The sequence below is a fragment of the Tursiops truncatus genome, chromosome 4 (assembly GCF_011762595.2).
Source record: "Tursiops truncatus isolate mTurTru1 chromosome 4, mTurTru1.mat.Y, whole genome shotgun sequence".
NCBI classification, from domain to species: Eukaryota; Metazoa; Chordata; class Mammalia; order Artiodactyla; family Delphinidae; genus Tursiops; species Tursiops truncatus.
The window spans coordinates 143,874,971-143,889,233 of record NC_047037.1 but is presented as its reverse complement, the minus strand read 5'-3'; the positions used below and the strand labels follow the sequence as shown (position 1 = coordinate 143,889,233).

Here is a 14,263-nt window from a genome sequence, read left to right as displayed (position 1 = left end):
CTCAGACAGGAAGAAGCAGACAGATCCGACCCCAAGCAGAAGGAAGCAAGAAAAACAAACCAGAGACAGGGCCCCGTGCACCAACCCCTCCCTGTCTGGTCATGCAGAGAACAGGCGAGGGGCGGCAGCACCGAGGGAGCAAACGGACGACGCACAGACACAGACAAGCACGGAGCACTCGCACCTCACCATCCAGCTGCACCCGTGGTCGTTTTCGTGTACATGAAAGGCAAAACAGGGTTTAAAGGTAAAGCTTTTTTTGAAAGCAGCGCAGAGAACCGCTCCCCACAGGCAGGGCCTGGCATACGGCGGGCGGGCGGGCTGACTTACGTCGCTGTCGCAGGGACCCGGCGGTCGCAGCCGGGCTGCCTGGCGGAGCTGCTCCTCCAGCCTCTGGATCTCCTGCTGGAAGTCCTCGCGCTCGCGTTCCCGCTCCACCGCCTGCACCTGTCGCGAGAGGCAGCCTGTTTGGACCGTTTCCCCGAGCGTCCCCACCGCCCTTTGCAGGCAGGAGCGGAGGACGGGGACCGGGCGGAAGGGGCCCCCTTGTCATGGGCACCGCGAATGACGGAGCCACATGAAGAGGCGCAGTCCCCAGGTGGGACCCAGGGCGGCTTCTGAGACATGGGCAGGAGAGACAGAAAGCAGACGGCAGAGGGCCAGCAGACACCGCCCCGGGCCGGGGCAAGCTGCGCGTGCACAACACCCGAGAGACGTCCTCCAGGCTGTGCTCACGTTCATCCCGACGCTAGCACAGAAGCTACTTAGCAACCTAGAATGAAGTTCGCGCTACGAAGATGACCTCCGGTGACGCAAACAAACTCATCGCTCGAGACTCTTACGTCCATGAACTGGCGCTGGCGGCGCAGCTGCTGGTCCAGGGAGCCCATCTGCTGCCTCAGGGCGGAGAGCTCCTCGGCCTGCCGGGCACACGCCTGCTGCCGCGAGAGCTGCTCCTCCAGCTCTGCCTCTAGGAGCCTCATCTGGGACAGCAGCGCTGAGCGGTCCTTCTCCGACTGCTCCTTGGTCTCCGACTGCTCCTTGGTGAGCGACTCCACCTCCTTCTGAAGAGCTGAAGGTGCCGAGGAAACAGCTGAGGAGCCCAGCCCAGGGAGCCGTGGGCCGGCAGAAACGTGGAGATGCGCGTTTCTCCAGCGACGGAGCGCATGCGTATCCCTCCACCCCCCACGGGCGTGTGACTCGGCCAAGGACACAGCCGCCTCGAGAGGACGGGTGTGCACCCTCGACCTGTCAGATCCCGAGCCCACGTTCTAATAAACAGCCACAGTTCTGGCAAAACCCACTGAAAACAAGGCTGAGAACTTCTGCGGGGGGTGGCGGGGAGGGAGGAAGGAAAAATTATACTTTTTAAACGAAAATTGGCTAAAATAAAAAATTTTAAAGCCTGAGAAGAGAATACATCTTTGTGTCCCCAAATGACGCATCAGGTAATTTTCTGGGAATTCTGCCTTCACGTATATTCTCCAACATGGAAGAATAAAATGTAACTTAAAACCTCCACCAGAGGAAACACCAGCCCCGCTGCGGAGGTTCCCAGCTGATGTGCTGACCGCACAGGCCTCCCTACACACCCGGGGGTGACCTGTCTTGAGGAAAAGGGTCGAGCCGTCAGCAAATCTAAAGCCGACCTAAAACGGATGGGGCGACGAGGCCACGATCCAAGGGAAACGACAGGTTAACAAGCATCTTTGGAAAAGAGGTCTCCCTGCAATGGATCCCAAAGTGTTGAAACCATCCTGAAACTGAAATGTTAAACCCGTATGTTTGTATTTATATTTCACCAGCTTTCCAAAGTTAATTATTTTGGTTTGTATAAATCTGTCTTTTATGACAAACTATCACCCCCACTAAGGTAATATTCTCCATAAACTTCCAGGCTAACAAGTCAGCAACGATGGCAAATTAGGCTTAAACATGCAGTTAGAACAATGTCCTTCACGGGCCTCAGAGACTAGAAACCAGGGCTCGTGTGCCACTGCTGTGATGACCAGTGCTGCCTGGCCAGCCACCCAGACAGGACCCGCTTCAGGGTCACACAGCCTTCGTGCAGGCAGGACTGAGGGGAGGTGTCCATGCGGCCATTAAGGCCACACAGAGGGCCAACTCCAGAATCAGGAGACCTCCTGGGGCCCCCAGTGCAGGCCCCCAGCCCAAGGACGACTATGGCAAGACAGGCTTCCTGCGGCTCAGTAACTGCAGTTAAGCATCGTGACAGAAATGCTTGCCCATTTTTATGTATGAATATTGACGATCAAAGTTATCTTTCATGTAGTAGTTTGCCACAAAAGCTAAGTACTTGTCCTCTTTAGTAAAAAATTGGCAAAACCTGCCGCAAACATACAGCATATCACACAGAAATCACTCATGTGCTGTTACAAACCTGAATCCTTGTGTGCTATAGAAACAGGAGTGCCTATGAATGAAAACACACAGCATTTTCAGAAATGAAAACAGAAAACTGGGTGACTTAAGATATGAAAGTTAGAAATAAGAGAAGGGAAAATGTCAGCAGCAGGACTCCAGGAAACGTTGTGGCCTTGATGCCAGGCCTTGGACAACCTCTGAAACGTGTGTTACTTCCGTGGTGCCACTGCTTGGTCCGAATGCTGTGCCTCCAGAATTCACATGCTGGTGTTTGGAGGTGGAGCCTTCAGAGGCGATGAGGTGCGGAGGGTGAAGCCCCATGAGGGGGTGAGCGCTTCTCTTATAAAAGAGGCCCCACGGAGCTGCTGCCCCTCCTGCACGTGAGGGCCCAGCGAGAAGGCGCATCCACGAGTGGGAGGCGGGCTCGCACCAGAAGGCGACCGTGTCGGCACCTTCACCTCGGATTCCCACCTCCAGGACCGTAAGGGTGAGTAACAGCTGCGGCGTAAGCCGCTGGGTCTCTGTTGAGACTAAGGCCACTGTTGGCCCTCGTGTTGCAGCAGGTCCCGGCTCCCAGGGCCTTGCTGCTGACTTTTAAAGACAACAAGGAAAAACACAGAGGACAGATGGCATCGCCCTGAAAGTGGGCACGAGACACGCGGGAACAGGTGAGGCTGAGCTGAATTCCCCCACGGGCGCCAGGACCCCCCACCCTTTGGAAGCTGGCCAGTGTTCACGAGGAGCCAAAGCAGAATCGGGACCAAGTGGCCCCCAAGACAGCGCCTGAGAAGGGCAGGGAAGGCCAGGTGCCAGGCCGGCACGCTCCTGCAGGGCGGCAGCGCAGCGGGAGTCCCCAGGTGGCCGGGCAGCTAAGACAGGGACCAGACAACAGTGAGGAACTAAGGTGGGTTAGCCATGTAAAGATGAAAGCAAACCGAGAGGACCCAAAGGAAACACGAGAATTTCCTGCGGATAAAACAAACGCAGGACGAAAGACTGGCCTGGGTTGGGGAAAAGGTTCCATGGATCTGTGCCCTCCGGCCAGCCCCTACCACACAGGTGGGCGAGGCCTCTCTGCAGGGGTGAGGGGCGGTCACAGTGGACGCAGGGGAGGCGCCAGGCCTAGGGCTATGTGGCCGTTCGCCTGACCCCATACCTCTGCATCTCCCACAGGGTCCCAACTCTGAAGCCCTAACGCCCCGCGCAGGGAGAGCAGGCTGGAGGTACGAGAGCCCGTGACAACAAACACGGGTCTCAGGCGGGGAGGGCCCAGCCACCACTCGGACCCACAGGCCGGGACGCCAACACCCGGGAACAGGAGGGGGCCCCAGCCAGGACACTGCCCCACTGGGACGTGTGGCCCAGGGCGTCTGGGGACAGCAAAGTGTGCGCACGGAAGAGACATCGGCCAAGAGGTAATGACAACAAAGCCCCAGATGTAACAAACGCCCGGCCGCCGGCAGAGCAGGGCAGGCATGGGAAACCACTCCAGATACGGTTCCGGGACGTGTGAACATCCGAGCAAAGATAAACTTCTAAAAACACCTCCAAAGAAACACGGTCAGATGTGCCAGCAGGTGTCCGGATGCAGGAAAACAATGGTTTTTAGTCTCAAAGTATTCAAGTAAAAGAAACCAAATCTAGAATTGTCTTTCCAGCTACCACTTCATTTAAGGATGAGGCTGAAATAAGGTAATTTTCAGGCACTCGAGGTCTTGGAAAGTTTCCCTCACGGTCCTTCTCTGAAAGCGTCCAGTCTGCAGGGAGCCGTGGAGAAAACAACCCACATCTTACTGCCATTTAGGGAGCACCGTGCACATGGCACGGACAGACAGAGCACACGCGCTCACGTGCTCATACGCGCCGCTGTCCCTGGGGGCCGCGCAGAGAGGGGAAAGCGGGACAAGTTTCTGTGCTGGGGACCAAGGACACGACCTGAACGAGGAAGAAGCAAGCACGCGAGCAAAGCGGAAGGCGGCACAGTCAGCAGGGGACGGCCCTGCCCCAGCTTGAGGTGGCGGGGAGAGCAAGTTCCAGGAAGCCCCGAGCAGACACGGGAGCAGACTCACCGCAGACACAGAACTGAGAAGATGCCACGGGTCCACTCTCAATTAGCACAACATCCATTAGACACAGTTCAAGTATAAAAAAGACAAAGCAAAGGAGGGAAAAAAGAAAGCAGGTTAATTTTTTACCATCAGAAGTTCACATCAAAAAATGGAAAAGAGACAAAAGAATGTTATACATGTTAAAGCTAAACAAGAAGATGAAGTCTGGAAATGACTGTAAATAGTTTTAATAACCCGCGCGGATGGAAACCAAGACGATGGCACAAATCACTCTTTGCTTCAAGAGCCTGCAAGCCCGTCGGAGCCACACATCCACTCAAGAGCCGTGGGAGCGTGAACATGCGTCTCGCCCAGAAGAGGTACCGAAGATGAGGGCAGAAACTGAACAGACAACTGTTTGTTTATTAATCGGAAAATTAAAAGGAAGAATTGGAGGAAGAGAAATGAGTTTTCTGAGTTGCTTGGGGTGGTGGCTCAGCAGGAGCCCCTGAAAGTCAGAAGGTCGCTGACGCCTTTGCTGTGCGGTGGGGGCAGCAGAGAGGTGGGCCTGGCCGGACTCGCGCCCGGGGGGCCAGGCGGTGCGGGCCACAGGGAGAGGAAGGCAGGCCCTCAGCGGGCGGAGTGCAGGCGCCGCCCTGGCTGCCCCTACCGCCGCCACTGCCCACAAGCTCCACATTTTAAGCTTTTCATGTTTTAACGTTAAATATTTTAAGATCTAAAATTTCTAAGAATCTCAAACTATAATGACCTGCTTTTGTTAAAACTGTACGTCAGTGAAGCAATTATACTCCAATACAGATGTTTAAAAAAAAACCAAAACAAAAACCGTATGTCTTCCTAGCTAAGGTTAGCGCTTGTCTGGTAATTTTAAAGAAAACTTTTAAGTAGCCCTCATGTTTTTCACATTCTTGGCTATTTATCTTGTGAAATGTGAAACAAAGCAGAGTCAGCATGTCAAGGGGCTCTAACACGGAGCCTGGGGGCCACTAAGGAGTGGAACTCAAGCCGGGCCCCAGCGAGGGGAGCCGTGAGCTTGGGGCCTGGGCCAAGGCTCAGAGATTCCAGGGGCGCAGCAAGAACCGCACCTGCTCCCATCCCCGTAACGGGCCTTCTCCTCCCTCGTGACGGCCTCGGCCCTCAGGCACGTTCAGCCCAGACTGGCTTCTGCCTCTGACTCCAAATAAATTCTCTGTAGGCAAACCGCCCCCCGTCCTCACCCTCAAAAGCCCCAACTGTTTCTACTGCCTAGCGGGACCCGAATCTGCGTGCTCCAAACTGCAATTCTTTGATCCCAAACAGACACTCCCTGCTGGACCACTGCCTCCAGGATGCCGAGGCTGAGGACCACACACAGGTGGGCGACCCCCTGGCCAGGCGACCCGGCCTCAGAGTCAGCAGCCTTTCCTACAGCACAGTCAGCCACCGCAGCTGCCCTCAGGCCACACGCAGCCCCGCGACCCCGCAACCTCGTCCTCTCTGCCCTCAAAGCCTTGCGTCCGGGCCAGCCCGGCTCTGCCCGCACCCCCGGCTGCAGCTCGGCCTCCTTACCGGTCTCCCTCTCTCCGGCTTCCACAGCCAAGGCTTCCTTCTGGCTCCACAGCACGGAGTTCTCCTCCTGCAGCTCCGCCTGCCGTCGGGCCGCACACTGCAGCTGCTGCCTCAGGCCCTCCAGCTCAGCCACCAGGGCCTGCTCACTCGCCTCCTTCCGGCCCAGTGCCTCCTGCAGGCTGGCCCTCTCCTCTGTGAAGCCCTCGACGATGCCTGCGGTCCACGCAGGAGGGCGCTGTAAGGCCCCGGGGGGGGGGGGGGGGGCGGGGGCGGGGCGTCCTGTTCCCCCAGGGACGGCACCGGACCACCCTCCCCGCGAGGCACAGGAGCGGCGGGCAAGACGAGGGCCCAGCGCACGCGGCCACCGTGAGCGAGCGCCAGGCACCAGGTGCGCGGGGTCGGGGCAGCGGCGCAACCCCAGGAAGGTGGCTGACGCCCTTGCTGTTGAGACCCCAGCACGACGCGCGTCCCCGGCAGGCAGGCCCCGCTCACCCTCCGCCGTGTGCAGCGCCAGCTCGAGCCGGGCCTTGGCCGCGCTCTCCGCGTCCAGGTGCCCCAGCAGCTCCTGGTGCTTCCGCACCACCTGCGCCGTCTCCTCGCTCTTGCAGCTGAACTCCTTCTCAAGACGAGAATGAATCTGACGTGCTTCCTCCAGCTGTGAAACGCGTTTGAAAATGGCATTTTGGACCAAAAGTAATCAAAGCTTATACTGACACCAACAGAGTTCTATTTGCATCGAATTCTGGGGAACCCATAAATATCCTGTAACAAACATCAATTTCCATGTTCAACGTTATGTCAGTTACTAAATAAGCAACAAATTTTCAAAAAAGGAAAGTTCTGCACATGGAGACACAGACAACACTGCACGGACACACCGTTCGTGACCGTCGACCCCACATGTGTCTGCGTGGAACATGGCGGGGGGGGGGGTCATTTCAGAGGACACACCGACAGGAGCCTGGCACCCGGGCAGGGACAGGCCCCCTGGTGACTGCAGGTGGAGGATGGGAAAGGCTCCTGGGCCATCACCACACCGGGCAGGGCACCTGACACGACCCTCCCTCCCCAGGTCGGACACCATGGGACGCCCCCCTTCCCAGGCACAGCCCGGGGCCACAACCTCACCTTCCTCCCGAGCTCCCCTGGTGGGCATGTCCAGGCTGAAGCCCCCAGGTCACCCACAGGCTGGAGGGCCCAGATTAATCTCTGAATTCAAAACGCCTACACCCAGCTCTCCTGACCGACAACTCGGCACCTGGCCCGGGCCCCCTCAGCCTCCCCCTGCGTGTAACCAACTCTGACCCTTCCAGACCCAGCCTCTAAGGAAACCTGTTGGTTTTACCTTGAAAACAGCCCCTGGCGCTGCCCCTCCTCATGCCCTGCTGTGGGCAGCCTGCCCGAGCTCTCGGCGGCCGCTGCCCCTCGGGCAGCCCCACCACTGACCCCGACCTGAACAGGGGCTCCTCGCGCCCCTCTGGCCGCTGCCTGTGTCAACTCCCACCTCCCTCCCCTGCTTCCCCGCTTACACACCCAGGTGCCCCTGCAGAGCACACAGTGGGGGCAGCGGGGACGCAGGACCGTGGGCCAGGTCAGACTGCAGACTGGACGGCGTCTGTTCCGTTAACTGCGCTTGGGGACGATCCAAAGCACCTGATTATTTATCGTAAGATGCTGCCCAACTCTGTCCGGTTTCTGAGAGAAGATGGGACGAAACCAGAGGAGAAACTTCAGAGCTCGACACTGTGGCTCTACCTGCATTCGCGTCTCAATATTTCTGAGACGTGAACAGCGATGCTTCACGTGAAAATGCTTACTTTTTAACTGGGCAACTTTGGGAAAAGGCTCTCTATTGCTTTCCAAGCTTTCCTACTTAATGTCTGTGCTAATTGTCTGAAGCATTCTAAAAGGTTAACAAATTCCCATCTTCAGTAATAATCTCCAAACGTAAGTGTATTCAAAACGGAATGAAAATGGCGTACAAGGTGCAGTAAAAGAGGCTGAACACACATGATCTAAATTAAGTGCACCGAGGTTTTACTTTTCATTCACAGCAAGCCTACTTCCCCAAGAATTTCGGCTCAGAAAAGACTCCTATTTGAGGAAAACATGTGGGCGAACCTCCCTGGGAGTAACAGGCTCAGGGCGACACCCGGCAGAGAGAGGAGAGAAAGAAGTCAGACCCGCCTGGAGAGGGGAAACCTCCGTCTCGCCCGCACGGTCTGGTGGAGGATCAGAAACCCTGACTGCCCAGCACCCGCAGGCACCTGGGGCTGCACTGTCACTGCCAGGCAGCCTCTGTCACCCACCGGCCCCCCGCCCACTCCTTCAGCCTGTCACCCTCCTCTGCAGAGAGGCCGAGGGGCCGTGCCTCACCTGCCTGGTGGAGTCCAGGACCATCTCCAGGAGGCCGTCCACCGCCAGGCCCAGGCTCCGGTAGATCCTCCTGACGGGCCGCTCATACTCCAGCGTGCTTTCTGGGCTCATGAAGAAGCTCTCACAGACATGACTGCTAATCTCAGCCACTGACGACGTCTCGGCACACTCGGGCGATGCGCTGTCCAGCTCCGGCAGGGCCGCGTCGAGCCCGGGCCACACCTCGTCCAGGGCTGGGGCTACAAGCGAGCAGACACAGGAGCCATGCTGCCAGGAGGACCCCCGGTGCCCGGCCTCGGGTCTGCGGGCACAGGGCTGTCGGCGCTCACCTGCAGGCGGGCTCTCGTCCTCCAGGCAGAGCCCCACGCGCTCACCGATGCGGCTCTTCAGGGCAACGGCGGCCTTGAGCGTCTCCCCAAACAGGCCCAGCAGCCTCCTCAGGGCGTCCCGGAGAGCTCTCCTGAGAGGGGCACACACGGGCAGCGTCAGCCGAAACCCCGCCCGGCTGACCGCACGCGAGCAGCACCGTGGGCGACCTGAGTGTCCCTCTCCTGGAGGCCTGCGCCCAGCCCAGCACAGGGGCTTCATCCGGGACCCCCTCCCAGCTGCTCTGCCCGCAGCGGCGCCACCACGACCTGCACAGACCCAGCCTGCCCCCCGCCACAGCCTCTCTGGCACTCAGGAGCAGAGCTGGGCGCCGACGTGGCCCCTGAGGCCCCACCCTCTCAGGAGACACCGGCTCAAACGCCCAGGTCACCCCTTGCCCACAGCCCACCAGCACAGGAAGGCGCCGTGTCTCCCTGTGTCTCTCTCTGGGGCCACACAAACACGGAGTTTGGGGTATTTGGTTCCCCTAGGACAGGAGTCCTGTCTCTGAGCCGCATCCTCCCAGACCAGCCCTTCCAGCTGGGGGGCATCAGCTGGGGCACGGTGACCCCACCCAGGCCGTGGCTCCGGTGCCCACGAGACGTCAGGGCTTGGCCAGCCCCATCCGCCCGCGGCTCACACCCCTCCCTCGGGCCCAGCACAGGGAAACGCCACTCAAGACACGGGAAGATCCGCCCCTCAGGAAGCTGACACCCCAGGTCACGGCCAGAGATGGTGAGAAAGGGACGCGGGGACGTGAGGGGCGGGGGCAGGCGGGGGTAGACTGCAAACGGCGGGCCCGACAGCCCCTGCTGCTGCCCAGGCCCCTCGGAGGGAGCGTGCGGGGAGGGCATAAGGACCACCCCCAGACGGGCTCGGGCAGGCGGTGTCTGCTTTGCTCTGAGAGAAAATGCCAGAAGGCACCAGCCCCCCCTCCTCCTTGGGCCCCGTCCAGGCCATACCGACCCCTGGTCCCTGAGGAGCCTCATGAACGCCAAACACTCGTGGCTGTGGGGGCATCTCACCTGCCGGGCACACCCCCCGAACGCCTCGGGGCCTTTGCTCTCTGCCAGCCCCCCGAGGGCAGGGCCAGGCCTGACACGTCCTGCCCTGCACTCCCCTCATCGAGCCGCAAGGCAGCTGGGCACAGCACACAAGGTCCTCGCAGAGATAACGAAGCCGTGAGAGCATGAACGGAGAGACGGAGCCCACGTGAGCGGCACCCGCCCTCTGCACAGCAGCCCTCCCCCCTCCTCCTCTGACCCTCAGCACCGCATATACGGTAGTGCCGCGCTGCTGAGGACGTGGGTCCAGGGGCAGCGGGGACCCCAGACCAGCAGGACCACGAGATACCAGCAGGGACAGGCCAAGGGATGCACAAAGGGGCCCAGAGAGGTCGGCCAGTGAGCTGCACCTTCCCGGGTGATGCTGAGCCAATGGCCCCGACAGGCAAAGACGAGAGCGTCTCCTGACATCAGGCAAACACAACTGAACAGCTCACTCCAGAAGCACACGAGAAGCGGAGCTAAAACCTGCCTAGCGCCAGGTGGGAAACTATTTCTTAAATAAGACTCCCAAACAAACAAGAAAAGGGACGGGTCGGTAACTGCCTTCATAGCAGCATCAAATCTTGTAACCTGGCAAAATGAGAAGGTTTGGCAAAGCGAGGTGGTGGGTATGTGGGTGCCACGACTCAGCGCTCATCTTGAAGTTCAAGGCCCTCCTGGATGAGAGGACCACGCAGCACAGGGTCCCATCCACCAGGTGCCAACATGCACCCCAGCCCGAGAAGCAGAGGCGGCCACTGACCTCTCGCTGTGGGACAGGTCGATGTCGGACTTGAGCATTGAGATGAGAGTTGTTTCCTCCTGGTTCTCCCTTTCCCGCCTTTGCTGAAGCCTCTCCAGTTCGGAATGGCGCTCTTCTATCTCACGACTTAAGGATAAAATCTGGTCTTTTAGCTGTTGAAGAAAAATTGTTAAAGCTTTAGTTAAGACAATTTAGTTAAAACTAAGTTTCTATAAGGAACTTTCTTTATCTAACAGTAGGTCTGTGGTTTGTGGGATGGAGAAAACGGATGATGGGACACCAGCGTGGGGCCCATAAAGCACGCAAAGCACAGGCCGGAGGAAAAAGAAGGTGTAATTTTGAAACCAATTTACTGAAGAGAACAAAGGGAACAGAAAACAGTTTCAATGCTGTGCATAGAGGGAACCTGGGGAAAAAGTGTAGCTCCTATAAACCACTGGGCCATATAGGTCGCTGGTAAAATGAAAGAAAATGGAATAAGTAAACAGAGAATGGCAAGTTTCAAGATGGCAAACAATGACCAAGAAATGGACAAAAGAGACACAGAAGATGAACTGCATGCCCGGACGGCTCGAGGCTGGGGCGGCCCCAGAGGCCGGCGTGGGGCTGGCGGACGGCAGACCCTTCCCTCTGCTGGCCCTGCTCCCTCACCTGCATTCCTATCAAATCTTCCTCCACCTACAGTGGGGCTACATCCCAAGACACCCATCCTAAACTGCAAATACCATACATCGAAAATGCATTTAAGGACCTCCCTGGTGGCACAGTGGTTAAGAATCCGCCTGCCAATGCAGGAGACACGGATTTGAGCCCTGGTCCGGGAAGATCCCACATGCCGCAGAGCGGCTGGGCCCATGCGCCACAGCTACTGAGCCTGCGCTCTAGAGCCCGTGAGCCACAACTACTGAGCCCGCATGCCACAACTACTGAAGCCCGTGTGCCTACAGCCCGCACTCCACAACAAAAGAAGCCGCTGCAATGAGAAGCCTATGCACTGCAACAAGAGTAGCCCCCACTCACCGCAACTAGAGAAAGCCCGCGCAGAGCAATGAAAGCCCAACGCAGCCAAAAGTAAATAATTAATTTTTTAAAGAAGGAAATGCATTTAATACACCTGTGAATGAAAAGGGTCACCTGCCATATCAGTAAACAAAGGATGTTGCAGCCATCAAGCCACCAGAGCCGCCCAGACAGTGAGCTCTGAGTGGGCTCAGGATGGGAAAGCACAGGCTACTGGCCCCAGGTAGAGGAGGTACAGATCAAAAAAATGATTTCAGTGAGCCCAGACTTTGCTTCTTCCCCTATATAGAAAAGCGCTAAATTCATTAACTTGAGATGCCTGGTTTCTTTAATTAACAGTAATCTTTTGAAAAGGAAAAGCAGAGTGGCTGGCTGTCTTGGTCAAGAATGGCTGTCAGCGCATCAGTCGTTCACCTTTCTGGTCGTGTGGTGGATGGGGAGCTGTGGCTGCCCTGCCCAGCATCACCGGAGAGAACTGGACCACATATCACTAGCCCAGGGAAAGATAAAAATTCAACATTCAAAGTACTGTTTCTATTGAATGTACACTGCTTTCACACCATCGTAAGTCAAAAAATCCTTCCTAAGTCAAACGACTGTAAGTCAGGGACAGTCTGTACTCAATAAGGTAATAGAGTTAATTCATCAATGAAGAACATTTGTTCATCAAAAGATGACAAAAGGGAAGAAAAACCCCACAAATTAGAAGAAATCCAGAAATACAAAAAAAAACTTCCCTAAATCAGTAAGAAAAAGCCGAACAACTGTTTTAAATAGAAAAATGGCCAAAGATACAAAAAGGTATTCCACAGAAAGGGAAACACAAATGGATCACAAACATAGTAACAGAGGCGCATCTCATCAGCAAATTAAGACCACCAAGAGACACCACTTCGTTGCCACAAAATTGGCAAAAATTAAAAAGCAAGAACATTCCAGGAGAGGATGTGGAGTAACAGGAGCTCGAGTGCACGACTGGTGGAACCACCCAGAAACAGCCTTGGGGTTACCCAGCAGGGGCAGAACCCCACAACCTGGACACCCACTTCTGGGTTTAAGAAGTTCCTGCACATCTGGAGTAAGAGGTGTGTGTAGGAAACTCAGGGCAGCTTTATTCATAATGGCAGAAAGACAGAAACAGGCCCAAGTCCACCGATGAGCACACACGCAACGGATGCCATTCGGCAGCTTGGGTGGCGGGTACGGCCCCCCCAGCGCCGTCTGTGAACCTCCAGTCAACACGGAACGAGGGAGGCCAGCACACACCCCCTTGTGAAGGCCGGAAAGGGCTGAGGCTCAACAGCAGAGTGTCCAGGAATAAACACACCAGTGAGCAAGAAACCTGCAACGATCAGAAGGGTGGTTGCCTCGGCGGGGAGCAGGGGGCAGGGAGGTCTCCTGAGGTGCTTCACGTGGGTGGTGGGACACCATCCTTACTCCACAGTATTACTTGAACCGAACATGTACGTTTTAAGGACACCTGTAAGATAATTTCACAGTGGAAACAGCTTCCCGCAGAGTCTGGTTTCCTGAAGGGTCGCGCACCCTGCTCCGACCGGGGAGCCTCTGGGCAGCGGACGCACAGCCCGGCCCACCGGCCCAGGGGAGCCTCCTGCTGCCCGCCTCCACGCGCCCGCACGAGGGCCTCCCCCACTCCTGGCGCCTCTCAGTCTTTCCTCCCCACCTTCTCTCACACTCCTGCCATCAAGCAACCATCCCCCCTTTTTAAAGGTAAATCGCTATGTATGTTTTACAATTTCTCTCTTAATTCAGAATTTAACATTTCTTTTTAACTGTAGTAATACTTTTATTAGGACTGATATTGTTTCTGGTCCTTGAGGTATAAAATCGCAGAGGCTCTGAATGGTGTATTCTGTACAAACTTTTAGTATTTTGTACAGAATGAGCTGTTTTAAGAATGCATGTCATGTACCAGCAGAAATGCCTGGTATACTGAAGAACAAGCTTAAGAAACACTTCGAGAGGCTCGTTCTTCCTCATGGAGCCCCCTCCTGCCTAAGCCCTGGTGCCGTCCTTGCTCCCCTGCACGTGCCCCCCATCCTCCTGCCTTCTCGTGGCTGGGCTCCCAGCACAAGAGGGGCCTCTGCAGCCAGGAACATGCCCCTTGACGGGCAGCTAATGACTGACCTCCACAGATACATGCTGCCCTGAATCTGGCTGGGAATGACTTTGACATCTTTGGTACCAAATTAAGTCAGACACACCCATGTGCAGTGTTTACAGTCAGAAGGCCTGGCCCCACCACTTGGCAGCCACGGACTTTGAGCAAATTAACGGAGCCTCTCCTAGGCCTCAGTGTCCTGAGAGGGAGAGAGCTGCACAGAAATGAGAAAACTCTACATCTAACGTGCTTAGCGCAGTGCCTGCACATATTCATAAGAAAACTGTGCCTCCAGTGTGTGAATAGGTTCAAATCCAGTGACCCTGTATGATGATAAAGTCAAAGAAAGCAGCAGTACTGTTATGACTCTGAAAGATCACACAGTGGGACTATCTCTAAAAATAGTATAAATACACATCCGTATTTTCAATAATAATAATGAAAAAAAACCCAATTCAAAAACTGTCAAGGACCTCAGCCATAAAAAAGAATGAAATAATGCCATTTGCAGCAACATGGATGGACCTAGAGGGTATTATGCTTTAGTGAAATAAGTCAGACAGAGAGA

At 56.2% G+C, this 14,263-nt stretch overlaps 1 protein-coding gene across 9 annotated transcripts in view; it reads right to left on the bottom strand.

The window, feature by feature from the left end:
* The window catches only part of PCNT (pericentrin), a 97,864-nt gene that overhangs the window by 43,938 nt on the left and 39,663 nt on the right, over nucleotides 1-14,263 (bottom strand). For all 9 annotated transcript variants that reach the window (XM_073804614.1, XM_073804611.1, XM_033856287.2 and 6 more), the window contains 7 exons: nucleotides 10,554-10,705; nucleotides 8,708-8,838; nucleotides 8,379-8,617; nucleotides 6,495-6,657; nucleotides 6,003-6,215; nucleotides 843-1,072; nucleotides 331-447 (listed from right to left, as the gene is read on the bottom strand). In XM_073804614.1, the coding sequence (XP_073660715.1) occupies nucleotides 331-447; nucleotides 843-1,072; nucleotides 6,003-6,215; nucleotides 6,495-6,657; nucleotides 8,379-8,617; nucleotides 8,708-8,838; nucleotides 10,554-10,705 (1,245 nt within the window). The remainder of the gene's footprint in view (nucleotides 1-330; nucleotides 448-842; nucleotides 1,073-6,002; nucleotides 6,216-6,494; nucleotides 6,658-8,378; nucleotides 8,618-8,707; nucleotides 8,839-10,553; nucleotides 10,706-14,263) is intronic.